Genomic DNA, 25646 nt, shown 5'->3' with positions numbered 1-25646 from the left:
ACATACAGGGAATGATAACTCAAATGACCATGTACTTCTCACCAGATACTATGGAAGCCAAATAATTATGCTTGATGCATCCCCAAGCATAAATTAAAAGGGAATTCGAAAAAATATTCAAAGAATCCAAAAGAAGGCAAGAAAGGAGGAATGCGGGAACAAAAAAGCAAGGGGCATACAGGAAAAATGACAATAACGTTGCAGACCTAAATTCAACTGTATCAACAATTATAGGCCGGGCGCGGTGGCTCAAGCCTGTCATCCCAGCACTTTGGGAGGCCGAGACGGGCGGATCACGAGGTCAGGAGATTGAGACCATCCTGGCTAACACGGTGAAACCCCGTCTCTACTAAAAAATACAAAAAAACTAGCAGGGCGAGGTGGCGGGCGCCTGTAGTCCCAGCTACTCGGGAGGCTGAGGTAGGAGAATGGCGTAAACCCGGGAGGCGGAGCTTGCAGTGAGCTGAGATCCGGCCACTGCACTCCAGCCTGGGTGACAGAGCGAGACTCCATCTCAAAAAAAAAAAATTATATTAAATGCTAATATACTAAGCACGCCAATTAAAATATGGAATTGGACCCTGTTCACAAGATGACACCAAAAGCGAAGAAGGAAGCTCCTGCCCCTCCTAAAGCCGAAGCAAAGGCTTTAAAGGCCAAGGAGGCAGTGTTGAAAGGTGTCCACAGCCACATAAAAAAGAAGATCCACAAAAAAATCAAGATCCACCCACCTTCTGGCAGCCCAAGACACTGTGACTCTGGAGGCAGCCCAGATATTCTTAGGAGAGTGCTGCCAGGAGAAACAAGCTTGACCACTATGCTGTCATCAAGTTTCTGCTGACCACTGAGTCTGCCATGAAGGAGACAGAAGACAACAACACACTTATGTTCATCGTGGATGTTAAAACCAACAAGCATCAGATCAAACAGGCTGTGAAGAAGCTCTGTGACATGGATGTGGCCACGGTCAACACCCTCATCAGCCTGTTGGAGAGAAGAAGGCATATGTTCAACTGCCTCCTGATTATGATGCTTTAGATGTTGCCAACAAAATTGTGTTGAGTCCAGTTGGCTAAATCTAAATATATGTATATCTTTTTCACCATAAAAAAATATGGAATTGGAAGTAGCTCCCCAACTTACTGCTTGCTGAGGAAAAGGCATAGATCATCCATTCCCATTGCTTCCATACTCATTTGATATATATCTACCCAAAAGTAATATGCTGTTCCACTCCCCTGTACTCTGCCTTCTGCCTCAAATGCCCTTCGTATCTCACACCACCCTCACCCCCAGCATTCAACACACACACACACACACACACACTCCCTCATGTCTTGCCTTTCCATGAAGGTGATATGATCTGACCACTCCACTTACTGCAATAAAAATAGATCATATTTACGCATGGGTGAAATTATATCTTGCTATGCAAGCTCACTAAGAGCTGAGACTTCATTTTGTTTGTGATTGTAGCCCCTGAGCTAGGTGTATTTAGCTGTTATGTCTAGGTGTATTAGGCTATTTAGCTATCAAAAACATTAATCAGTAATCAAAATTAAGTAGTGAGTATGGTAGGCTGTTCCCCACTAATAAAATTTATAATAACAAACTTGAATAGAGGAGTAATTCAAGCCAGACTATGTCCTCTGCTTTATAAAATAATATCCTGCCAACTTGGCATGACATTGTATTTTTTTTCCTGACAAATACTGACATGTTTGCTCAAACAAATTAATATTCTTCCTTTGATTCACTTTTTTTTGGAGGAAATAAGTTCACATGTCAATGTAAAAGCTGATCCTTACAACCTCTCCTCCAAATGAATTTTTCTATCTTCATGATAACAAGATAATTAAGGAACAATAAACTTTTCTTTAACTTTGTCTTTTTTTTTTTTTTAGACATAACCCTGGCCTTCCTCATGGAGTCCTCGTTACTGAGATAGAAAAACAATGAAATGCTGCTAAATATTTAACAACCAGATCTTGGGGATGGGGAGATACTCTGATTTGTAGCATTTGCCCATTTCCATGGTTTAAATACTCTCATTATGGCCAATTTTAAGGTATCGACATGACCTTACAAATGGAACATTAAGAAGAGCTGGACAAGTCGGGCACAGTGGCTCATGCCTGTAATCCTAGCACTTTGGGAGGCCGAGGCGGAAGGATCATGAGGTCAGGAGTTCAAGACCAGCCTTGCCAAGATGGTGAAACCCCGTTTCTACTAAAAATACAAAAATTAGTGTGGTGTAGTGGTGGGCACCTGTAATCCTAGCTACTTGGGAGGCTGAGGCAGAGAATTGCTTGAACCTGGGAGGCAGAGGGTGCAGTGAGCCGAGATGGCACCACTGCACTCCAGCCTGGGTGACAGAGCAAGATTCTATCTCAAAAAAAAAAAAAAAGAAGAAGAAGAAGAAGAAATGGGCACAATATCTCGGAGCCAGTGTGAATCATTGTAAGAAAGACTATGTGATGTCAAGGACAGGGTAGGAAGAAATACCTGTAAGTTTCCATTTTTAAAAATTAAAACACTAGTTATTCTCTAAAATGAGAGTCTGAGTGATTGTTCATTACCACAACTTAACCATATGAGTAAGTTCACCCCAAATTCTGAGTGAAAAGACTCTAAGTCTCTGAACTTTTCTCTTTCACCTCCCCCACTCCACCATAAAAAGCAACAACAACAAAAAATTGACATATATGGTCATTTGTCCTGAGTTCCATGAGATTTGCTGCAACCAAGGTGACTATACCATGATCAAGATATTAAAAAATTGGTTGCATGCAGTGGCACATTTCCGTAATCTCAGGACCTTGGAAGGCCGAGGTGGGAGGATCACTTGAGGCCAGGAGTTCAAGACCAGCCTGGGTAACATAGTGGGACCCCATTTCTATAATGTTTAAGTTAGCTGGGTATGGTAGCGTGTGCCTGTAGTCTGTGTGAAGGCAGAAGGATTGCTTGAACCTGGGAGTTCGAGGCTGCAGTAAGCTATGATCACTACTGCACTCCAGCCTGAGTGACAGAGACAGACTTTATCTCTTTACCATATATATATAATCTGGGAAAAGGAGAAGGCTCATAACACTGGCCCTCGTAAACATCAGGGAAGAGACCTGGACATCTGGGCTGTGATTGCTGATTGGATGGGAATGGGTTGGTGGTGAAAGTGGGTGAGATGTTTTAACCCGGGGCGGGGCACGGGGGAAATGTGAATGTGTGAAAAGAGACTTCTCACAGAAAGAAAGGAAGAGAAAAGTACTGGTCACTCCCCACAGAGAATGCCATGGAGTTGCTGTTTCTTGCCCATGAGTTTAATGACAAGCTTCCTTCCCCTTCACATGCCAACTAAGCAGCAGCCAGCAGGTCATTCCTTGTCTTTGCTGCCCAACCAGGCGTAGAGTCTTCCCCAAACACAGTCACAGATATTCACAGGCTTGAATGCCATCCCGAGACTAGTCATTTGATGCAATTGCCTGTGGTCTGACAAACAAACTCCCACCCACACACGTTTTGCTTGAGGAGTCTGAAATCTACACATCTCCCAGAACTCGGGCCCACTCTGACCACAGGATTCTTCTAAAGACACCACCGACAGAAGTGTGTGCAATTGCACCATATAATTTTTGTCTGGGAAGTGAAATGTCTCTGTTGTTACATCATCTTCCTTAGCATAGTGATCCCTCAAAAGAAGAAAGCCGAAATAAGATCCCTTCTCAAAGTCAACTATTAAAACAATCCTTTTTTGGCCAGGCGTGGTGGCTCACGCCTGTAATCCCAGCACTTTGGGAGGCCGAGACAGGCGGATCACGAGGTCAGGAGATCGAGACCATCCTGACTAACACGGTGAAACCCTGTCTCTACTAAAAATACAAAAATTAGCCGGGCGCGGTGGCGGGCGCCTGTAGTCCCAGCTACAGGGGAGGCTGAGGCAGGAGAATGGCGTAAACCCGGGAGGCGGAGCTTGCAGTGAGTGGAGATCGCACCATGGCACTCCAGCCTGGGCGACAGAGCAAGACTCCGTCTCAAAAAACAAAACAAAACAAAACAAAACAATCCTTTTTAAATATTCTCTCCTGTCTTCCCTGTTGTACAAGTACAGCTCACACAATTTCTCTTCTGATCTTCAGAACGATTCATGGAGGGGTGTATTATTCCTGTGTCCTAGTCCAGCCAGGACTTCCTGCTCCCCCTTTCCCCCATTCCTGCAAAGGTGACATGGCCAGCCCGGCCAATTCATGTCTGAGAGACTGGGTCCTGTGACAACCTTCGCCCGCCTCCCCTGACCCACGGGCCCTGACACAAAGAGACCGCTGGAAGCTCCCAATAACGGCCAAGCGGGTAGCCACAGTGTCCTGGGAAGGAATTCTAAGCCCACAACAGAGCGTTTCTCATCTAGTTTTTTTTTTTTATGGGATTGGGGTTGGCAACCAGCCAAAGACGGGTGGCAGAATGATGAAATCATGCAAGTCTACGGCACCGATTGATGTTGTAGTGGAAATGGGGACAGGCTTTTGTGCTAACCAGAATGTTCTTGCATACACTGTCTGATTCATAATAGTGATGGCCCAGGAACAGCCATGGTCATCAAAGAGAAACATTGCTTTTTCTGTAATATTCTATTTTTTTTAAAGAGCATATATTCACATATTCGTTACGTAATATAAGTTATCTTGAGAAATGAAAAGAAAATGGCCATTGCTGCCACTTGGAGAGCCCTCAGACTCGGGGCTGTTGTGTGAGTGGGGGAAGATTTCTAACTCCCTGCTTAATTATCTAAAAACACCCCATCCATTCCGGTCAGCCAGCATTTGACTGCCTGCTACTGCAAAGCCCAGTACTGCACTGCCTAATAAGCGCAAAACCCACAGGTCCCTCCAGGAAGGCAGGGGTGGTTGGTCGGAAAGAGCTGGCTCTCAGATCACCCATGCCTGGGACTGGATGGGGAGGAGTTGAGACAACAGACACACAGCCAACTAACCATAACCAGAGACGAAGGAGGTAGGTTCTAGATCAGTGTTGGCATAGGAGTTGGTCCTGAAGAACTGCTGGGATTTTGATGGGGAAGGGAAGGGGTGATGTGGGAGGGACAGTCTGCAGGAGGAAACATCTTGGAAGAAAATTAGGATGTAGATGAAAAGCAACCTATAGTCACTTCTAATTCCACCCCCATACCCTGGCCAGACCTTCCATTCCTCTAAGATGTCCAATCTATACACCCCTGCCACCACCCCTATCCCATCTCAGCAGGAGACAATGTGTGAAAAGAAAGCTCTTCGTTTTTATTTCTTTTTCCCTCCCTCCCTCCCTCTCTCCCTCCCTTCCTTCCTTCCTCCCTCCCTCCCTCCCTCTCTCTCTCTCTCTTTCTTTCTTTCTTTTGACAGAGTCTCATTCTGTTCCCCAGGCTGGAGTGCAGTAGTGCAATCTCGGCTCACTGCAACCTCCACTTCCCGGGTTCAAGCGATTCTCCTGCCTCAGCCTCCTGAGTAGCTGGGATTATAGGCACCCACTACCACACCCGGCTAATTTTTGTATTTTTAGTAGAGAAAATACACCATGTAGAGAAAATACACCATGTTGGTCAGGCTGGTCTCCTGACCTCGAGTTCCACCCACCTCAGCCTCCCAAAGTGCTGGGATTACAGGCATGAGCCACTGCGCCCAACCTGCTTATTTTTCATTCTTGATATTCACAGACTGCCCAGAGACAGACAGGAATGGGCAGTGAGGGTCAGAAGGATTAAGGAGCTTGCCTAGCCAGTGAGGAAGGGAACAAGATAAGATGCAAACCTCAGCCTCTGACTCTTGGTTAAGTGCTCCCTACCCCAACCAGCTGTCAAATGAGGTGGATGGGGTCTTGGTTAGGTACATAAACACCTGAATTAGATCAACCTGGTGTGAATCCCAGCTCTGATGTTGAGTGATTGACCTAGCCTCTCTCTGCCTCCATTTTCTCTTTTTTTCTTTTCATTTTTCTTTTTTGAGGCAGAGTCTCACTCTGTCACTGCCTCTGTTTTCCACAGCAAAATGGAGTCAATAATGCTTACGTGAGGGATTAAAACGAAAACAATACCTACATAATGCTTAGAATGGTGCCTGGAACCTAGACAATGCCGAAGCAGTCCTTCGTTCTTCCCTCCTATGGCTGTGATCATCAGTACCACCACACACTGCTTCTCATTTAGTGCCTGAATTTTAGAGCCTGCCTGGACATTTCCCTTAATCTTGTTATCCTCCTCAGAGAGGCAGCACCCACCCCACTGGCAGACTCCTCGGGAATTCTCTGGGCCTGCTTGTCATCACTCCGGACATTGTTTAGAGGCCTTCTGAAAGCACAGCTGTTTCTAGGGTCTGGAAAAACCCTAAGGGCCCCGGGGAGGATACACACCAGATTGGGTCTGAGCTCACACTACCCTGCATCCCCAGAGCCTCCCTGGACGCTGTTTGCGAAGTCCTCGCCGCCTGGAAGTCCAGGAGCCATTTTTAGGGAGAGCATTCAAGCTCAACACGGCAAGTTCCCTCTTTCCTGCAGAGGGAGGACCAGAAGGGAGCCGGAGATGAGGGAGAAGGGTGGGAGGCGGATGGTTTGGAAAAGGGATGGAGATCCAGACAGAGCAAAGCCAGTCAGCCAGGGTAAACGAACAAGCTGCTGCCCAGGAGAAGCCTGGCCTCAGGCTCCCACCCTCAGGGAGGTAGATTCGGCTGTGATAGCAGCAAAGAATGACCGCAGAGAGCGACAGCAGGGGCTGGCCATGCTGTAGAGGGGCTTCCTGGGAGGGTCCAGCCACAGGAATCAACGGGGAATCCTGAGCCGAGAATTCTGAGGATAGGATCTCCTCCCTCCCTGAAGCTGTGGGCTGGGCCGTCGGAAGACTTTCAGTTTTGTTTCCTCGCCTGCAAGAAACGAAACTCAACTGAAAGACTCCAGAGAGCAGAACATGGAAGGAGCCTTCTCGGTGTGCAAGAACTGGTAAGAAACGCTTTCTCCAGCAGCAGACCCGGGCTGGTGAGGCAGAAACGCCGAGGAGACAGGGCTGTTTCTGAAGGGAGGGGAAAGTACTTCATGCATAAAAACACTTAGGAGGACAAGCAGCTGGAGACCGTGGGCCCCTAGGGTAGGAGGGTTTAAACTTGATAATCTCTGGGTGAGGGTGGACAGCATTACCCCCACTGCACTGCAGCCCCTTCCCCCCAAATTTTAGGCTTCCTGGGACAGTTCTGAAGACAAATAGCCCGGCCAGTGGTCCCAACTGGGCTACTCATACTTGTGAGACTTTGGGTCCTAATCTGGGGTTCTGATACTCTGACCTTCACACCAATCTGTGAAAGAAAGGGTCCCACAGAGATTCTCCAGGACTACTCTCACCCTCCTTGAAAGGGAGCCGTGGGGCAGAGCAGGGAGGACAGAGCAGGGAACTGGGACCACCCCTCGAACGGGGCGGGGGCGGAGGCCGGAATCTGACCCGTCGAAAAGCCCCATTCTCAAAGCTCCCTACCTGTGGCAGGGACTTGAGTGGGACCCTCCTCAGAGAGCTTTGCTCCAGCCAGACCCTTCAACTATCCTGGTTTCTCAACCAGCCTAGGAGGAGCAAGGGGAGAAGGGACCAGGCCAGGCAGAGGAGAGAGAACAGAGGAAGGGGAAATGCTGCTGCCTATGTGCCCGCTGCCTGGGCAGAGCAGAAGCAAAGAGCTTGTTCACATCAAGAGGAGTGAGGCTTTGACAGTCCTTCTCGGGGCACGCCCCATGTGCCAGGGACATGCGCATGCAACTGTTCTCGTCCCCTGGCCTTTATGGCTACCGCAGTTTATTTGTAGGTCAATTATACTTCTATAAGGCTGTTTTTGGAATGAAACATTTCACTTTAAATAATGTAAATAATTAAATTATATCAATTTCAACAATTCGAGAGAAGTGCCAACTTCTCTTGAATCTTTTTTCTTGTTTTCTGGTGCCCCTGTTTGGTCCACAGCGTTAGGAACGCAGCCCTGCTAGGGCAGCCCTGCTCCGCATTTCCCTTCTCCTGAGCTGCCACAAACAAGAGTTGATGGAAGTGAAAAGGATCATTTCTTTCTTTCTTCCTTTTTTTTTTTCTAAGATGGAGTTTTGCTTCTTTTTGCCCAGGCTGGAGTGCAATGGCGCGATCTCAGCTTACTGCAACCTCCACTTCCCGGGTTCGAGTGATTCTCCTGCCTCAGCCTCCTGAGTAGCTGGAATTACAGGCATGCACCACCATGTCTGGCTAATTTTGTATTTTTTTAGTAGAGATGAGGTTTCACCATGTTGGCCAGGCTGGTCTCTAACTCCTGACCTCAGGTGATCCACCCACCTCGGTCTCCTAAAATGCTGGGATTACAGGTGTGAGCCACCACACTTGGCTAATTTTGTATTTTTAGTAGAGATGGGATTTCTCCATGTTGGTCAGGCTGGTCTGGGATTCCCAAACTCAGGTAATCCACCCGCCTTGGCCTCCCAAAGTGCTGGGATTACAGGTGAGCCACGGCGCCCAGCCGAAAGGGGTCACTACTTGGTGAAGAGGATGGTTAGAGAGAAACATCCTGCCCAGGAAGTGGGAGGCTCAGAACCCTTCCTTCATTGTGGTCTCCAGGAAGAACCTCGGAGTCTCTTGTGAGTTAGCGCAGGTGAACCTGGAGGCAGGAGAGACTTGGGAAGCTCTCGCTTTGGAGATTCTGGAAGTTGGCATGGCCCTGGCAGGAAGTATGAGCCTAGCAGGGCTGCATTTCTAACACTGTGGACCAAACAGAGGCACCAGAAAACAAGAAAAAAAGATTCAAGAGAATTTGGCACTTCTCTCGAATTGTTTAAATTGAAACAATGTAATTATTTTAAAAACAGCCTTATAGAGGTATAATTGACTTACAAATAAACTGCACATTTTAAAGGGTAGTAATTGGTAAGTTTTGGCCTATGTTATACACATCCATGGAACACCATCACCCCCAAAGCTCCCCTGTGCCCCTTGGTAATTCCTCCCTCCTGCTCCTTCCCGTGCCCCGCCCCAGCAATGTAAGAGCTCTGTAGAACGTCCTTATTCTTATCAGATGCTGCTGCACTGTTCTGGTTTTGAACCCACACAGGGAGCATGGGGCAGGAGGTCATCATCATCACATGTTCAGTGCTTAAGGCCTCTGGAGATCTAGCCCTGGGCATGAAACACAGCTCCATGTTTTATAATTTGAAAATAAGTCTGTTTTCCCATCCCCCCACCTTGACCCTGTAGCAAAAGACACGTAGCCTCTGTCCACTTCGCCCTCCATGAGGCTCACTGCCTGCGGTTCCTGGTCTTGTGCCCGGAGTGTAAGGAGCCTGTCTCCAGGGAAAACATGGAGGAGCACTGCAAGGTTGAGCACCAGCAGGTGAGGAAGTGGCAAGGATGGGGTCTGGGAGTCGGGGCAAGGGTGCAGTCCTGCCCGCAGGAGAAATGGGGTCTGAGAGTTGGAGGACGAGGGTCCAGTCCTCTCTGCAGGTGAGATGGGGTCCGGGAGTCAAGGTGAGTGTTCAGTCCTCTCTGCAGGAGAGATGGGGTCTGGGAGTTGGAGCGAGGGCTGGGGACTTAAGGCGAGGGTCCAGTCTCCCAGGCAGAGACTCACTTGAGGGTCATGGAAAGTCATTCAGCCCCTCCACACAAAGCTCCGTGGAAAGGAAATGTTAATCTTGCCTTTTTCATGCTAATCTGAGTCTACCTCCAGTTTTCCCATTTCCAATCCTTTCCCTATAGGCTTATGGATCTGGCACAGGCAAGAGGTTCTGGTTTCAGGAAAGATTGACTGTTCTCTTGAGATCTGTAAAGAGGGGACGTGAAAAAGGAAGGCCCTAGAAGGCAGTCAGGTTGAGCCTCATTTCCCGCCTTTCCATGTCCATTCCTCCTGGGACCCCTGATCTGTCTCTCTGGAGATACTCAAGCTCAGGCAGCCACTGCAACTTAGACTGGTCTGACAAACCACTTCTTGAACACTGGGCTGGGTGCTAGAGAGAGACTGAGGTAGGCACACCTGTTCCTTGCCCTGTAGGAGTTCACAGACCGAAACCCAGAATACTGTGAGCCAAAGTGGATGTGGGGCAGGCCCTGGGTGCTGGGTGGACCCACATCTGGTGTGTGTGTGTGTGTGTGTGTGTTTAGGTTGGGTGTACGATGTGTCAGCAGAGTATGCAGAAGTCCTCGCTGGAGTTTCATGAGGTAAGAGCCCCATGTGGTCCATGAGTCCAACAGAGCTCAGATCTCCCGAGGGCAGCCCCCCACTCTGGCCTTTCTCATCTGCTTTCTTGTATTGGCCGCAATTCCCTAGGGAGATGGGCACAAGTCCTCAATCTGCCTACAGTCAAAGAGGCCAGTGATCGGCCAGGCACAGTGGCTCGCGCCTATAATCCCAGCACTTTGGGAGGCCGAGGTGGGCAGATCACGAGGTCAGGAGTTCAAGATCAGCCTGACCAACATGGTAAAACCCCGTCTCTACTAAAAATACAAAAATCAGCCAGGCGTGGTGGCGCACGCCTGTAGTCCCACCCACTCAGGAGGCTGAGACAGGAGAATCACTTGAACCTGGGAGGCAGAGGTTGCAGTGAACCAAGATCAAGCCACTGCTCTCCAGACTGGGTGACACAGTGAGGCTCTGTCTCAAAACAAAAGAAAAAGGCCAGTGATCATGCCCTTCCTGCTCCCTCCCACAGGCCAATGAGTGCCAGGAGCGCCCTGTTGAGTGTAAGTTCTGCGAACTGGACATGCAGCTCAGCAAGCTGGAGCTCCACGAATCCTACTGCGGCAGCCGGACAGAGCTCTGCCCAGGCTGTGGCCAGTTCATCACACGCCGAATGCTCGCGCAGCACACAGATGTCTGTCGGAGTGAACAGGCCCAGCTCGGGAAAGGTGAGCACACAACTGAGGTGGAAGAGAGACAATCCAAGGGCCAGAGCCTTTCCTGGATGGGATGCAAGGAAGGGAAGCTTTCAACAGGGCAGATGACAAGTGTATTTGCTGTATAGATCTCAATTTGTCTGACTATTCTAATTCTAAACGATGCCTCAGAGTGGCCTTCCTGTGTGTCTGCTGTGGTCTTCAAATGACTGGTCCAGGGAGACCAGCAGGCCGGGGCTAGAGCCTGGCTGCCACAGAGTTGAGTAAACAGGCCATGGAGAAGAAGCTGGGCGGGGTGGCTCATGCCTGTAATCGCAGCACTTTTGGGAGGCCGAGGAGGGCAGATCACCTGAGGTCGGGAGTTAAAGATCACCTTGACCAACATGGAGAAACCCTGTCTCTACTAAAAATACAAAATTAGCCAGACGTGGTAGCGGGCGCCCATAGTTCCAGCTACTTGGGAGACTGAGGCAGGAGAATCGCTTGGACCCAGGAGGCGGAGGTTGCAGTGAGCCGACATCGCACCATTGCACTCCAGCCTGGGCAACGAGAGCAAAACTCTGTCTCAAAAAAAAAGAAAGAAAGAAAAGAGAGACCATGGGGAATCCTAGGAAACAGGGGGCTTTCTTTGCGTGCCTCCAGCACAATCCTAGCCTGGCAGAGATCCATTGCATCCTTTTACAGATGAGAAACCTACACACAGAATAAAGCAGGGGCTTGCTAGAGGCAGAAATAAGACGGGACTCCCACATTTCCTGGCACCGAATCGAGGGCTTTTTCCATTATCAGCAATGGCCAGAAGGGAGCTAGCGATAGCTCCTGGCCTGGGGGCCTATGTATTGGCTCCCTGGTACCATTTTATGTTCACTTGACTCATTCATGTCTTTATGAGGGTGTATTTACTGTCACACAACCATCAGTGTGACAGATCCTTTGGTGCATTTGCTGGTTGTTTTGGTAACATGGGAGAGAGTCTAAAACTCCCCAGACTGTAACCCTCTCCTGATAAACAATTGATCCAAGGGCAAAACTGGCCAATGAAAACCTGAAAAGTGTGAGAGGCGTGTGCATTTCCTTCATCCCAGCATGGCTGGACTTCAACAGAATCAAACACAATTTTCACAACTTCAGTGCAACACAACACAACACAGCTTCAACACCATCCACAAAGATGTGTTCAACCAACACCTGGTCTGATCACAGAGGCTGGAAACTGGTGGAATGAAAGAGCAGTCAGGTTGGAGTGGGTTGGCATCCGCGGCTACAGCTCCATTCATCTCCTCAGAAACCAGTCCTGCTCCAGGAAAATGTCTCTCCATTAGGGTTGCTGCTGCCCTGAGTGCACATCTGTGGCCATAAAGGAAATGATGTGGGTGACTCGGCCAAGAGTTGCCTGTGTGGTCAAGGATGCCGGCAGTGCAGAAAAGTCAAGGCCAGGCAGGCCCCGGGGTCAGTTCATGCTCATGAGTACAGGCCATGTAGGCAGTTGTGGGAGAGCTGGGTTAGCCATTGACAAGGTGTTGTTGTTTCTCTGCTTATTCAGGGGAAAGAATTTCAGCTCCTGAAAGGGAAATCTACTGTCATTATTGCAACCAAATGATTCCAGAAAATAAGTATTTCCACCATATGGTGAGTAGCAATTAGTAATTTTCTGATGGTGCCAATAGTTCGTCCACATTCTGAAAAGTATCATAGGAAAGGCAGATTCTGGGCCCAGTTTTACATAGCACGGATATTAAAGGGTCCTATATTTATTTTTTGCTTTGTTCAAAAAGATATTTTAGTGACTCGCTTAGGCTAATCAAGCACACACAATTGGTCTTCATTTGTGCCCAGCCCTTCAAACGGGCCTCCCTTACCACTCTCAACACCCCCTGATCACCTCTGACCATCTCCAGCCTTCATGGCCTGGACATTGCAATTTGGTCCTCAATGGGGCCTGTCCTACTGCTTTCTGTCCCATGTGGGAGTCTTCTCTATCAGACTGTGAGTTTCCTGCAAAACTGAATGACTTTTTCCATTTTCCTGACATCAGAGCTTGGTGCAAAAAGAGGACTCTGTAGAGATGCAGTTATGTGATTGACTGACTGATTTTGCCTGGGAACACTCACAGGCTCTTCCCTCCATAGCCCTAAGTGCCTTTTAGTGCACTGCTGTGCCAAGTTGCTCCCTTCTTTTGCAGAGAATGAAGCATTTCCCCTTTGGGAAACTTACCAAGAGTTCTCTCCAAAGAACTCTTCTCCTTGGGCAGAAAGTTGTTTACCTTTCTTAACACTTCAGTTCCTAAAACTACAGAATATCAAAACTAAAGAAACCACAGAGATGATCCAGCTTTTTGCTCTTTTTTGTTTGTTTTTACTATTGTGGTAAACCACATATGATGTTAAATTTGCCATCGCTGTAGAGACATTTGGTACATTCACAGTGTTGTGCAATCTGGTTCTAGAATATTTTCATCATTCCAAAAAGAAATCCTGTACCCATTACCAGATACCATCCATTCCCTCATCTTCCCAGTTCCTGGCAACCACTAATCTGCTTTCTATCTTTATGGATTAGTCTATTCTGGACATTTCACATCAATGGAGTCATATACTATGTGGTCTTATGTAACCATCTGCTTTCACTTAGCATAATATTTTCAAGGTTTACCCATGTTGTAGTTGTGGTGTGTATTAGCACTTTATTCCTTTTAATGGCTTTTTTTTTTTTTTTTTTTTGAGACGGAGTCTTACTCTGTCGCCCAGGCTGGAGTGCAGTGACTGGATCTCAGCTCACTGCAAGCTCCGCCTCCCGGGTTTACGCCATTCTCCTGCCTCAGCCTCCCAAGCAGCTGGGACTACAGGCGCCCGCCACCTCGCCTGGCTAGTTTTTTTGTATTTTTTTAGTAGAGACGGGGTTTCACCGTGTTCGCCAGGATGGTCTCGATCTCCTGACCTCGTGATCCGCCTGTCTCGGCCTCCCAAAGTGTTTTTTTTTTTTTTTTGAGATAGGGTCTCACTCTGTCGCCCAGGCTGGAGTGCAGTGGTGTGATCTCGGCTCACTGCAACGTCTGCCTCCCGGGTTCAAGCGATTCTCCTGCCTCAGCCTCCCGAGTAGCTGGAACTATAGGTGCCCGCCACCACGCCTGGCTAATTTTTGTATTATTATTATTTTTTTTTTGTTTTAGTAAAGACTGGGTTTTACCATGTTGGCCAGGCCGGTCTCAAACTCCTGACCTCAGGTGATCCGCCTTCCTCGGCCTCCCAATGTTAATGGCCTTTTTATGGTCATCCCACATTTTGTTCCTCTACTTGTTGATAAACACTCGGGTTGTTTTCACCTTTCAGTTCTTTGCTTTTTGAAGTGCAGTCTGTGGACCAGCTGCATCAGCATCACCTGGGATCCTGTTAGAAATGCAGACTCTCAGGCCCTCCCCCTAGAAATGCTAAATCAGAATATGCAGGGTCACATGATTTCCCAGGCATTTCAAGTCTGAGACGCGCTGTCCCAGCCATGGGATTCTCAGCCTCCGCTGTACATGGAAATCACCTACTGACTTGTTTTCCTTAGTACTGATGTTTATTCGATTCTATAAGTGGTCCATGTCTTCTATTTGAATGAGAAAATACTTGGTGAGCACCCAAACAAGAGTGAAGCTGACTACTCCCCTTCAAATGTTCAGCCTGGCAACCAAGGCCCCTACCTACATACTTATTTGAAGGCTGCAGGGAGCTGGGGAGCTCCAGTACACATGGAACTGGATTTGTGCTCAGAAACTCTGAATTTTAGTTCTGCTCTGCCCCTTACTGGCTGTGTAACCTCTCTGAGCTTCTTTCTTCTTTTGAGGAAAATGGGGATAATGGTTTATCTCCTTGTTCAGTAAAAGAAGACATCCACGACCAGCCAACACCAGATCTATCTCCTTGGCAGCATCCACACTCACTTACTTTGCCTTTCCACCTCTTAACCATAAAGGAGCTTTCTATGTGCCCATCTAAAGCCTATCCCCTCCTACTGGTATACTATATCCTCTCTTTCTGCCTACACAAGGTCACACAAGGTTTTTGCTACACTGCTCCAGCAATTCTCCCCTCTCTGTCCTGCAACAGGGAGAGGTTAAATGAGCTGTATCCACAGGCAACAACAAAGTCTCAAAACTCTAGGATGTCCTAACATTTCGTACAATAAGTTTTTAAAGGGGTACCACTACTGAATATGTATATATCAATGGTGAATCTTTAGTCTTGCACGAAAAGAATTTTCTTTTTTAATTTTTGAAAATTAAAGATTGAAATCATGTATACTAGATGATTTGTGGTTTTCAGTCTTTAACTTTTTATTAACATGACCTAAAACCAGAAAAACATGTAATACTTCTGATCCCATTTCCTACAAGCTACCATCTTGTTTCTTTGTTGCCCTCCTCAGAAAAACATTTGAACTAGTTGTCTATAGTCACTGCCTCCATGTTTTCTTCTCCCATTCTTATTCCCACTCCAAATCTACTCTTATCAAAATCAATGACCTCTGCATTGCTAAATCCAATGCTCAGTTCTCAGTTCTCAATTTATGGGGAGCATTTACTGCTCATCACTCCCTCTTCCTTAACGCCCTTTCTCGGCTTCCAGGGTACCACACTCTCATGGTTTTCAATGACCTTGGTGGTCTCTCATTCTCTACCTCCCCAACCTCTTAATTTTGAGGGGCCCGGGGGCTTAGTCTCTGGTCTCTTCTCTACCTATATTCACTTCCTTGATTATTTCATCCTACCTCCTGATTTTTAAAAATGCCATATGTAGTCAGACACTTCCAAATTTATATCTAAGTCTAGGCTTTTCTCCCCAAACTCAAGATTTGTATATTACTATTTACTGCATCTTCACTTGAACACTTCATAGACATCTTAAATGTAACACATCTGAAATGGAATCCTATCTGCCACAGCTTGGCCCATCTCAGTTAATGGCAACTCTATCCTTCCAGTTGTTCAGGCCAAAATCTCAGTTTTGCTCTCGACTTCTCTTTCCCTCCATGTTGCTACCCTGATATGAACCATCATCTTCTCTAGCCCAGACGCTTCAGCAGTCTCCTAAACAGTCTTCCTACTTCTCACCTTGCCCTCTGCAGTCTATTCTCATCACAGTGGTCAACGTGATGCCTGAAAAATACAAGTCAGATTGTTTGGCTCCTCTGTTCAGATATCTGTACTGATTCTTGCCCCATTTTATGCAAACTCAAAACTACAGTGACCTTAGAGATCTATGTCATCTTTGCCTCCCTTCCTATCTCATCACCTCTTTGATCTCACGTACTACTCCTGTTCAGCTCACTGGCCTCCTGATCGTTTCTTGAGCATACCATGCCTTAGAGCTTTTTCACTGGCTACTGCCTCTGGCTGGAAACTACCTCTTCACCTTCCCCACCTTATTCCAGGAGCTAACTCTCTCACTTCTTTCAAGTCTTTACCCAGATGGCACCTGTTCAAGGAGATGTACCACAACAACCTATTTAAAATTGCAACCCCCTCTCCATCCTATATTTACTACCCGCTTACCTTCTTGTATTATTTTTTTTCCATAGCATTTGCCAACTTCTAACATATTATCTAATTTACTTACTTATGATGGCCCTTGTTAATTATCTCCCACCACCTCAGTAAAACTATAAGCCCCACTGCTCCCCTTCATGCTAACTACTCCCCAGACACAAATACTCTACTTTCACTTTTAGCTGTTTCTGCCAGTAATCAGCTTCATATGTCTAAAGCACCTTCTTACATTTTTTCCAATTTTAGATATTATCTGTTGACTTATAAGGATTTAGGAATATAGATTTCACTTTCTTATACCACCCATCCCACACACATACCTCCAAAGTTCTTCATTTCATCCTGTCAATTTATTGATTTCACTCATTCTGGTTAAATAAATATTCAATATTACATTAGTATAACCACTAAACATTATAAATGGTTTTTCACATGAACTGTGATTATGTGTGCTTTCTCCTACAACTTTTTGTTTTCCCTGGACTTAATCATTGCTTCAGTTTTTCATTTGCTTCACACTCTAGGTACTTATCATTAAATTATCCCTAATATTCTCTAGCAGATATGAAAATTCCCCTGAGTACAACTAAACACATCAGATAGTCTATCCATTTCATTTTGGAAGCATGTTATTCTCCAGGCTTGATGATTAGCTGTTGGTCTGGAATTTCTTCCACTCTCTCCACGATTGGAGTTCTGATTCCCAAATCTCAGGTCTCATCTTTCTCTTTCTTAGGTTACTCCTTGTTTGATAGAACATACCCTAGTTTCTTGAGAAAGAAAGCATGAGAGGCAAATTTTTAAGACCTTATATGTCTGAAAATGATAGCTTGAGTGGCTATAGAATCTATTGACCATCTTAATTTTTTTAAAAAAAAATTTATTCTCAAGCCTGTAATCCCAGCACTTTGGGAGGCCGAGATGGACGGATCACGAGGTCAGGAGATCAAGACCATCCTGGCTAACCCGGTGAAACCCCATCTCTACTAAAAAATACAAAAAAAAAAAAAAAAAAAAACTAGCCAGGCGAGGTGTCGGGCGCCTGTAGTCCCAGCTACTCGGGAGGCTGAGGCAGGGGAATGGCGTAAACCCGGGAGGCGGAGCTTTCAGTGAGCTGAGATTCGGCCACTGCACTCCAGCCTGGGTGACAGAGCGAGACTCCGTCTCAAAAAAAAAAAAAATATATTACAATTCTGATTTGGCCACTACACATTGTATACATGTACAGAAGATCACTCTGTATTCTATAAGTATGTATCATTATTACTTCTCCACTAAAAATAAAAGAAATAAAATTAATTACAAAAAATTCAAACAAATATGAAAGTAGAAAGTTAATACAATAAACGTTCATGTATTCACTCCCCAGATACAACAGTTGTTGTTCTAAACAAAGTGAATAAAAATAAATCTACTCTTAGATACATTACAGGTAAAAGGCAAAGGTTGATTTCTTTGAAATCAACCAAAGAAGATTACAAGCAAAGGAATGGCAATTAGGCTGAAAGAAAATATATCAGCAGCAATAATAGAAGCGGGTATGCAGTGGAATAATCTTCAAAGTGCTAAGAGAAAATAGCTGTTAACGTGTGGAAATCAAAAGATTTCCAGACTTGAACTATTCTTTGTTTTCTTTTTTCTAAAGTATGTTAAAGCAAATCCAAGATATCCTGTTATTTCACCATCATTCTTTCATATCTCAAAAATACAGTCATTTTCTTAATCACAATGCCTTTATCACTCTCAATGATATTAAGAATAATTTTTCCTTAGTTGTTTTGGGGCCTTGCATTGACCACTCTTGTTCATTACTACTGCTGGTGCTGCTGCTGCTTGCTTCTCCCTTGTCTTCTATTGGATTGAGCAAGATGTCTTTATTCTCTTTCTTCTTTTCTACGGATTCAGCAATTTTACATTCTATTTCTATCATTTCAGTAGTTATCCTTAACATTTTAATATGAATACTTGACTTAATAAAGTTTAAAATGAGTCATTAGCTCTACTCTCCTTATAAACAGTATATAAATTTGAGAACACGTTAATTCTGATCCTCTCCTCCTATCTTACATGAAAATGCTGCCAGAATTTTGTTTCATTTTGCTTTCATACTACCCCTCTTTAGTGATTATTGTTGTTACTTGTGTAACTCATGCCTGTTTAGATATACTCACAAGTTTTTTGTTTTTGCTTTTTTTCTTTCTATTTTAGAGACAGAGTCTCACTCTTGTTGCCTGGGCTGGAGTGCAATGGCACGATCTTGGCTCACTGCAACCTTTGCCTCCAGGGTTCAAGCAGTACTCCTGCCTCAGCCTTTCCAGTGGCTGATACTACAGGGGTGTGCCACCATGTCTGGCTCATTTTTGTATTTTTAGTACAGATGGGGTTTTTCCATGTTGGCCAAGCTGGTCTCGAACTCCTGACCTCATGTAATCTGCCCACTTTGGCCTCCCAAAGTGCTAGGATTACAGGCATGAGCCTCTGTGTCCAGCTGGATATCCTCACAAATTTACCCTTCCCTTTGCTCACATTCTTTCTTGAATCCTAAGCTTTCCTTCTGGGTAAGATTTCTGTCTTCCTGAAACACATCTCAGCAGTTTCCTCACCAAGAACCTTGAGTAGTAAATCTTCAGTTGCCTGCAAATATGCTTTTTGTTTTTTGCATTCATGAATGATAGTTTAGCTGAATATCAAATTCTAGATTAACAGCTATTTTCTCTTACCATTTTGTAGATTATTTCACTGCTGTCCCACTTCTGTTATTATTGTTGATGTATTTTCTTTCAGCCTAATTGCCATTCCTTTGTATGTAATCTTTTTATTTGGTTGATTTCAAGATCCTCTTTGCCTTTTACCTGTAATGTATTTAAGAGTAGATTTATTTTTATTCATTCCGTTCAGAACAGTGTACTCAAATGTGTTTGCTTTTCTCCTGCTCAGGATTTCTCTTTCCTTAATATAAAGGTTTATATCACTAATCAGGTCTGAAAATTCTCATCTATTATCTCTTTGAATTCTCAACATTCCCCAACTCTCCCACATTCTCTCAACTCTCCTTCTGGAACATAACACATGTGTATTAAACATTCTCATTCTAGCTTCATGTCTCTCTTTTTTTCATGTAATCTTTCCCCTTTTAATAGCCTTATGTCTCTTAACCTTTCATATTTTCTCTATCTCTATCTCCTGTATTCTGGGTAATTTCCTCAAATTATCTCCAAGTTCATTCATTCTTTCTTGGCCAAATCTAATCTGCTGTTTTTAGCCCATCTGTTTAGGTTCAATACCTGCATTTTTCATGTCTAGAAGTTCAATTTATCTTTCTTTCAAATTTGCCTGTTTTTGTTCTCACTACAAAAAAAAGATAGGTATGTGAAGTGATGGATATGTTAATTAACTTGATTTAATCATCCCACAATGTATACATATATTAAAATATCACACGAATATATAAAGTTATTATTTGTTAATTACAAATTAGAAAATTTCAAATTTGCCTATTCTGTTTTTCATGAGATGTTATTCTTTTCCCAGATTTAACCATTTTTAATTAATTTATTTTACAGTCTCTATCCTATAGTTGCATTACCTGAACTTCTTGGAGGCTAATCTTACTACTTTTGTGTCTGTGACTCTTAAGGCAGATTGCTTCCCTGTGTGTTTGTAATCTTGGATTGTGAGTTTTTGTCTGGCGGGACTCTACCTATGAGGATCCTCTATGACCTATTTTGAGGCTCTTGTCCCTCCAGAGGAATTTTGTGATTGCTTCTGCCAGACATCTCAATGTTTGTGTTAATTCTTCTGCTCAGGGATTCCCAGACCATGAAGCTAAAGTAAATCCTAATCCCAAACACAGGAATGGCGTGGACCTGTGATTTTCAGTTTTCAGGGGCATGAGTTTTCTTCTCCACACTCAAATACCGGCCCAAGAAAGAAAGGCTTCCTTGCCACTTTCCTTTTCTCATTAGCTGATACTTTTCCTCTTACCCACCACAATTTACCCTTTAAAGCTTCCAGCTTTATGCAGGGTTAATAGAGTCTTACTTCCAATTCCCCTCCTGTGTGGATGGGATTTCCTCTCATCCAAGCCCCTAGTTACAAAATTGACCCTGCATCTCCCATAACCAGTGTCAACTCCTGTGCTTAACCAGTCCATTTGTGCTGCTATAACAGGATACCACAGACAGGGTAATAATAAAGAACAGATATTTATTTCTAACAGCTCTGAAGGCTGGGAAGTTCAAGATCAAGGTACTCACCATTTGGTGTCTGGTGAGGGCCTTCTTGCTGCCTCCTAGCATGGTAGAAGGCAAAAGAGTAGAAGGCTGTAGCCAAATGCTTCATGAAGCCTCTTTTATAAGGACTCTAATCCCATTAACAAGGGAGGAGCTTTCATGATCTAATCACCCCCAAAGGCTCCACCTCTTAATACCATCACGTTGGCAACACCTGAATTTTAGAGGCGACACCTTCAAACCATAGCAACCAGTCAGACCTTCATTCCTGGAATGCAAAATTTTCTTTCTTTCCCGCAAAGCCAGCTATTAAATTGAATGTCTGTCACATTTTATACAGCATATAACAGTGTTTACAGTGGGAATTTTTGTGTTATCTAGTCTACTGTATTTTCTGACCATGAAAGCTGAAGTCGTTTTAAAATTTGATATATTATTCACAATTGCAGGGTAAATGTTGTCCAGACTCAGAGTTTAAGAAACGCTTTCCTGTTGGAAAGCCAAAAATTCTTCCTTCATCTCTTCCAAGTCAAGCTGCTGAAAATCAAACCTCCATGATGAAGAAAGATGTTCGCCCGAAGACAATTAGTATAAACAGATTTTCTCTTCATTCTGAAAGTTCATCAAAGAAAGCACCAAGAGGCAACAACAAAACCTTGAATCCACTTTTGATGTCAGAGCCCAAGCCCAGGACCAGCTCTCCTAGAGGAAATAGAACAGCCTATGACATTCTGAGGAGATGTTCTCAGTGTGGCATCCTGCTTCCCCTGCCGATCCTAAATCAACATCAGGTACTCAGCCTCTGTTTTCTGCTTACCGTGCTGTACACCATCTGCACAGTGTCTTTAAAAAGTCCAACACCTGAAAGCCACAACAAATGTTGTGGCTGAAAAGGCCCTTTTCTCGGACTCCTGCTTCTCTGGGTGCCCAAATGCACTCTCTCGTAGCACTTACCACCTGGTTTATTTGCATCACCTCCGAGAGACTGAGTCACCTTTGACTCAAGCCAGGTCTTTGAAGGTGGAGCCAGGTCCCTCATCTCTGTGTCTCTAGCTTCTAGGCCAGGGATTGACATACAGCAAGTGCTCCAAAACTGTTGAGTAAACGAATAAAGCAGTGGATAACCAGTCTATCTCTCTCATGGTGTAGACATGCCACTGAGGTCCAGAGATGAGATGTCTTGGTCAAGATCCTAAGCCAGTCGGTGGCTTACCTCCAGCAGATCAAGGTTTGCTTCAAGAAGATCAGGGTTTGTAGGCATCTCCCTGAATATCCTGATTTTTATGTCCTAGGTTATTTTCCTTTTTTTTTTTTTTTTTTTTTTTTTTTTTTTGAGATGGAGTCTCGCTCTGTCACCCAGGCTGGAGTGCAGTGGCATGACCTCGGCTCACTGCAAGCTCCGCCTCCTGGTTTATGCCATTCTCCTATCTCAGCCTCCTGAGTAGCTGGGACTACAGGCGCCCACCACCTCGCCCGGCTAGTTTTTTGTATTTTTTAGTAGAGACGGGGTTTCACCTTGTTAGCCAGGATGGTCTCGATCTCCTGACCTCGTGATCCGCCCGTCTCGGCCTCCCAAAGTGCTGGGATTACAGGCTTCAGCCACCGTGCCCGGCCTGTCCTAGGTTATTTTCTAGTAATAATAACAATTGACATTAGAGGTTGTTAACCATGGTGTACCAGTTACAATGCAGAGCTCTTTATAATCTTCATCATAAACAATAGGCGTGTATTTCATCCCCATTTTAGAGATAAGGTAAAGTAACTTCCCAAGGGCTGTACATAGAGGGTGGCAGGATCCAGCCTGAGTCCCCATGTATATAGCTCCAAAGTTTATGCTCTTAAGCTCCAGACTAAATGCCTCACTTAAAAAAATTTGTTTATTTTTTTTTCGAAATACAAAAGTACTAGATTTTGTTGGAGCTAGTTGACATAATATCATATAAAGAAGTATAAAAGCAAAGCTAACCCTACTTCTCCAACCCCGTACCCTGAGATACCAATTTGGACAGTCTTATGGGCATCTTTTCAAAGCTCTATCTTTGTGTATACAAACCTAAACAAGGTTTTACTTGTTTCTTTTTCTGCACATACTATCTTACTATACTTATTACTCTGCCACTTGCCTTTTTCACTTAGTATATGATGCATGCTCCTTACAAAAGACTTAGCAGGCCAAAACTTTTTTTAAACTTCCTTATGCATCTATGTATGCACATAAGCATATAATTTTACAAAAATGGGCCAATTTCATATTTGCTGGGGGTGTTACTAGTGCCGTTTTTCCTGGCCTCCCACAATTTGGTATATTTCCTTCCACAATTTTCTCCATCCTTATATAACAGAGTTGCTAGATTTGGCAAATAAAAATACAGGACATTCAGTCAAATTTGAATTTCAGAGAAACAAAGAATTGTTTTTAGTATAAGTATGTTCCATGCAATGATTGTTTTGCTGAAATTAAAATTTAACTGGGGCACCCTGTATTTTATTTAGCAATTTCTTACATGATGACATACAAACATATACATTTGGAGTCCTGTTATATACATTTTTTTACTTTTTTTTTTTTGAGACAGAGCCTTGTTCTGTCCACCCAGGCTGGAATGCAGTGGCAGGATCTTGGCTCACTGCAATCTCTGCCTCCCAGGTTCAAGCAATTCTCCTGCCTCAGCCGCCTGAGTAGCTGGGATTACAGGCACCTGCCACCAAGCCCAGCTAATTTGGCATTTCAGTAGAGATGGGATTTCACCATGTTGTCCAGGCTGGTCTTGAACTCCTGATCTCAGGTGATCCACCCGCTTCAGCCTCCCAAAATGCTGGAATTACAGGCGTGAGCCACCACGCCTGGCCAACATTTCTTTACATCCTAATGTAAATTCAGCAATACCCAAGGAAATCCCTACAAGCCAAACAATATGGCTTATTTTTATTTTTATTAATGGCTGCCTACGATTCCATGGTGTGAGTGTTCTCCCATCTGTCCCTCCACCCAGTGATAGCAACAGGCCCCTGTTAAACTTTGTTGCAAGCCTCCTGTACTCCTGGCTCAGCGGGCTCCTGACCTTTTCTGTGCCATTACACTCCAGTCTTTGGGCAGGGCTCATGCTCTGTAACAAGGGACAGCAATATCCAGAGATATTCTAGGAGCTAGCACTTCCTACTTTAACCATATCAAACTTTTTTTGTATCTGTTTCTTAGGAGAAATGCCGGTGGTTAGCTTCATCGAAAGGAAAACAAGTGAGAAATTTCAGCTAGATTTGGAAAAGAAAAGGTACTACAAATTCAAAAGATTTCACTTTTAACACTAGCTTTCCTGCCTACTTGCTGTGGTGGTCTTGTGAAATGTGATGGGTTTTATTCGTTGGGCTTTAAAAGAAAAGGTTTGGCAGAACTAAAAACAAAACCCACATATCATCTCAACAGATACAGAAAAGGCTTTTGATAAAATTCAACTTGACTTCGTCTTAAAAACCCTCAACAAACCAGGCGTTGAAGGAGCATACCTCCAAATAATAAGAGCCACCTATGACAAAACCACGGCCAACATCATACTGAATGAGCAAAAGCTGGAAGCATTACCCTTGAGAACTAGAACAAGGCACTTCAGTCCTATTCAACATAGTACTGGAAGTCCTCGCCAGAGCCATCAGGCAAGAGAGAGAAATAAAAGGCATCCATATAGGAAGAGAGGAAGTCGCAGCATCTCTGTTCGCAAACGATATGATTCTGTACCTAGAAAACCCCATGGTCTTGGCCCAAAAGCTCCTAGATCTGATAAACAACTTCAGCTAACTTTCAGGAGACAAAATCAATGTATAAAAATCAGTAGCATTTTTATACACCAACAACATCCAAGCTGAGAGCCAAATCAAGAACGCAATCCCATTCACAATTGCCACAAAAAGAATAAAATACCTAGGAATACAGCTAACTAGGGATATGAAAGATCTCTGCAACAAAAATTACAAAACACTGCTGAAAGAAATCAGAGATGACACAAATGGAAAAACATTCCATGCTCATGGATAGGAAGAATCAATATTGTTAGAATGGCCATACTACTCAAAGCAATTTATAGATTCAATGCTATTCCTATCAAACTACCAATAACATTCTTCACAGAATCAGAAAAAAAAATGCTTTAAAATTTATTTGGAACCAAAAAAGCACCCCAAAGCCAAAGCAATCCTAAGCAAAAAGAACAAAGCTGGAGGCATCACATTACCCAACTTCAAACTATACTACAGGGCTACAGTAATCAAAACCACATGATACTGGTACAAAAAGCATGGTACTAGTACAAAAGCAGACACACAGATCAATGGAACAGAATAGAGAGCCCAGAAATAAAGCTACACACCTACAACCACCTAATCTTTGACAAAGTAGAGAAAAATAAGCAATGCAGAAAGAACTCCCCATTCAATAAGTGGTACTGGGATAACTACCTAGCCATATGCAGAAGATTGAAACTGAACCCCTTCCTTATACCAGGTGCAAAAATCAACTCAAGATGGATTAAAGACTTAAACGTAAAACCCCAAACTATAAAAACGCTAGAAGATAACCTAGGCAATACCATTCTGGACATAGGAACGACAAAGATTTCATGACAAAGATCCCAAAAGCAATTGTAACAAAAGCAAAAATTGACAAATGGGACATGGTTAAACTAAAGGGCTCTGCATAGCAAAAGAAACTAGCAACAGAGTAAACAGACAACCTATAGAATAGGAAAAAATATTTGCAAACTGTGCCTCTGACAAAGGTCTAATATCCAGAATCTATAAGGAACTTAAATAAGCTAACAAGCAAAAAACAAACAACATAATTAAAAAGTGGAAAAAGGACATGAATAGACACTTTTCAAAAGAAGACATACACGTGGCTAACAAGCATATGAAAAAATGTTCAACATCACTTATCGTTAGAGAAATGCAAATCAAAACCACAACGAGATACTATCTCACATCAGTCACAATAGCTATTATTAAAAAGTCAAAAAGTAAC

At 44.2% G+C, this 25646-nt stretch overlaps 1 protein-coding gene and 1 long non-coding RNA gene across 6 annotated transcripts in view; one reads left to right on the top strand and one right to left on the bottom strand.

Annotated features, from left to right (window-relative positions):
* Positions 1-6289: 6289 nt before the first annotated feature.
* The window catches only part of XAF1 (XIAP associated factor 1), a 24149-nt gene continuing 4792 nt past the window's right edge, over positions 6290-25646 (top strand). The window contains exons 1-7 of one of the 5 annotated variants that reach the window (XM_033184855.1): positions 6290-6972; positions 9242-9377; positions 10142-10198; positions 10690-10885; positions 12417-12502; positions 21085-21426; positions 23835-23907. In XM_033184855.1, coding sequence (XP_033040746.1) covers positions 6941-6972; positions 9242-9377; positions 10142-10198; positions 10690-10885; positions 12417-12502; positions 21085-21426; positions 23835-23891 — 906 coding nt within the window. In that variant the 5' untranslated portion in view covers positions 6290-6940 and the 3' untranslated portion in view covers positions 23892-23907. Of the gene's footprint in view, positions 6973-9241; positions 9378-10141; positions 10199-10689; positions 10886-12416; positions 12503-21084; positions 21427-23834; positions 24541-25646 lie in introns of those variants that run through there. The other 4 variants (XM_033184854.1, XM_033184857.1, XM_033184858.1 and 1 more) reach the window with 4 other exon arrangements.
* LOC117067824 overlaps positions 17081-25646 on the bottom strand; it is a 10276-nt gene continuing 1710 nt past the window's right edge. Inside the window, exons 2-4 of the long non-coding RNA XR_004430858.1 lie at positions 19124-19255; positions 18914-19037; positions 17081-17173 (exon numbers count right to left, since the gene is read on the bottom strand). This is a non-coding gene — a long non-coding RNA (uncharacterized LOC117067824). The remainder of the gene's footprint in view (positions 17174-18913; positions 19038-19123; positions 19256-25646) is intronic.

Source organism: Trachypithecus francoisi, unplaced genomic scaffold (genome assembly GCF_009764315.1).
Source record: "Trachypithecus francoisi isolate TF-2019V2 unplaced genomic scaffold, Tfra_2.0 Lachesis_group20, whole genome shotgun sequence".
Classification (NCBI taxonomy): Eukaryota; Metazoa; Chordata; class Mammalia; order Primates; family Cercopithecidae; genus Trachypithecus; species Trachypithecus francoisi.
Note: the sequence above shows the minus strand (reverse complement) of the source record. Positions and strands in the feature narration are given on the sequence as shown.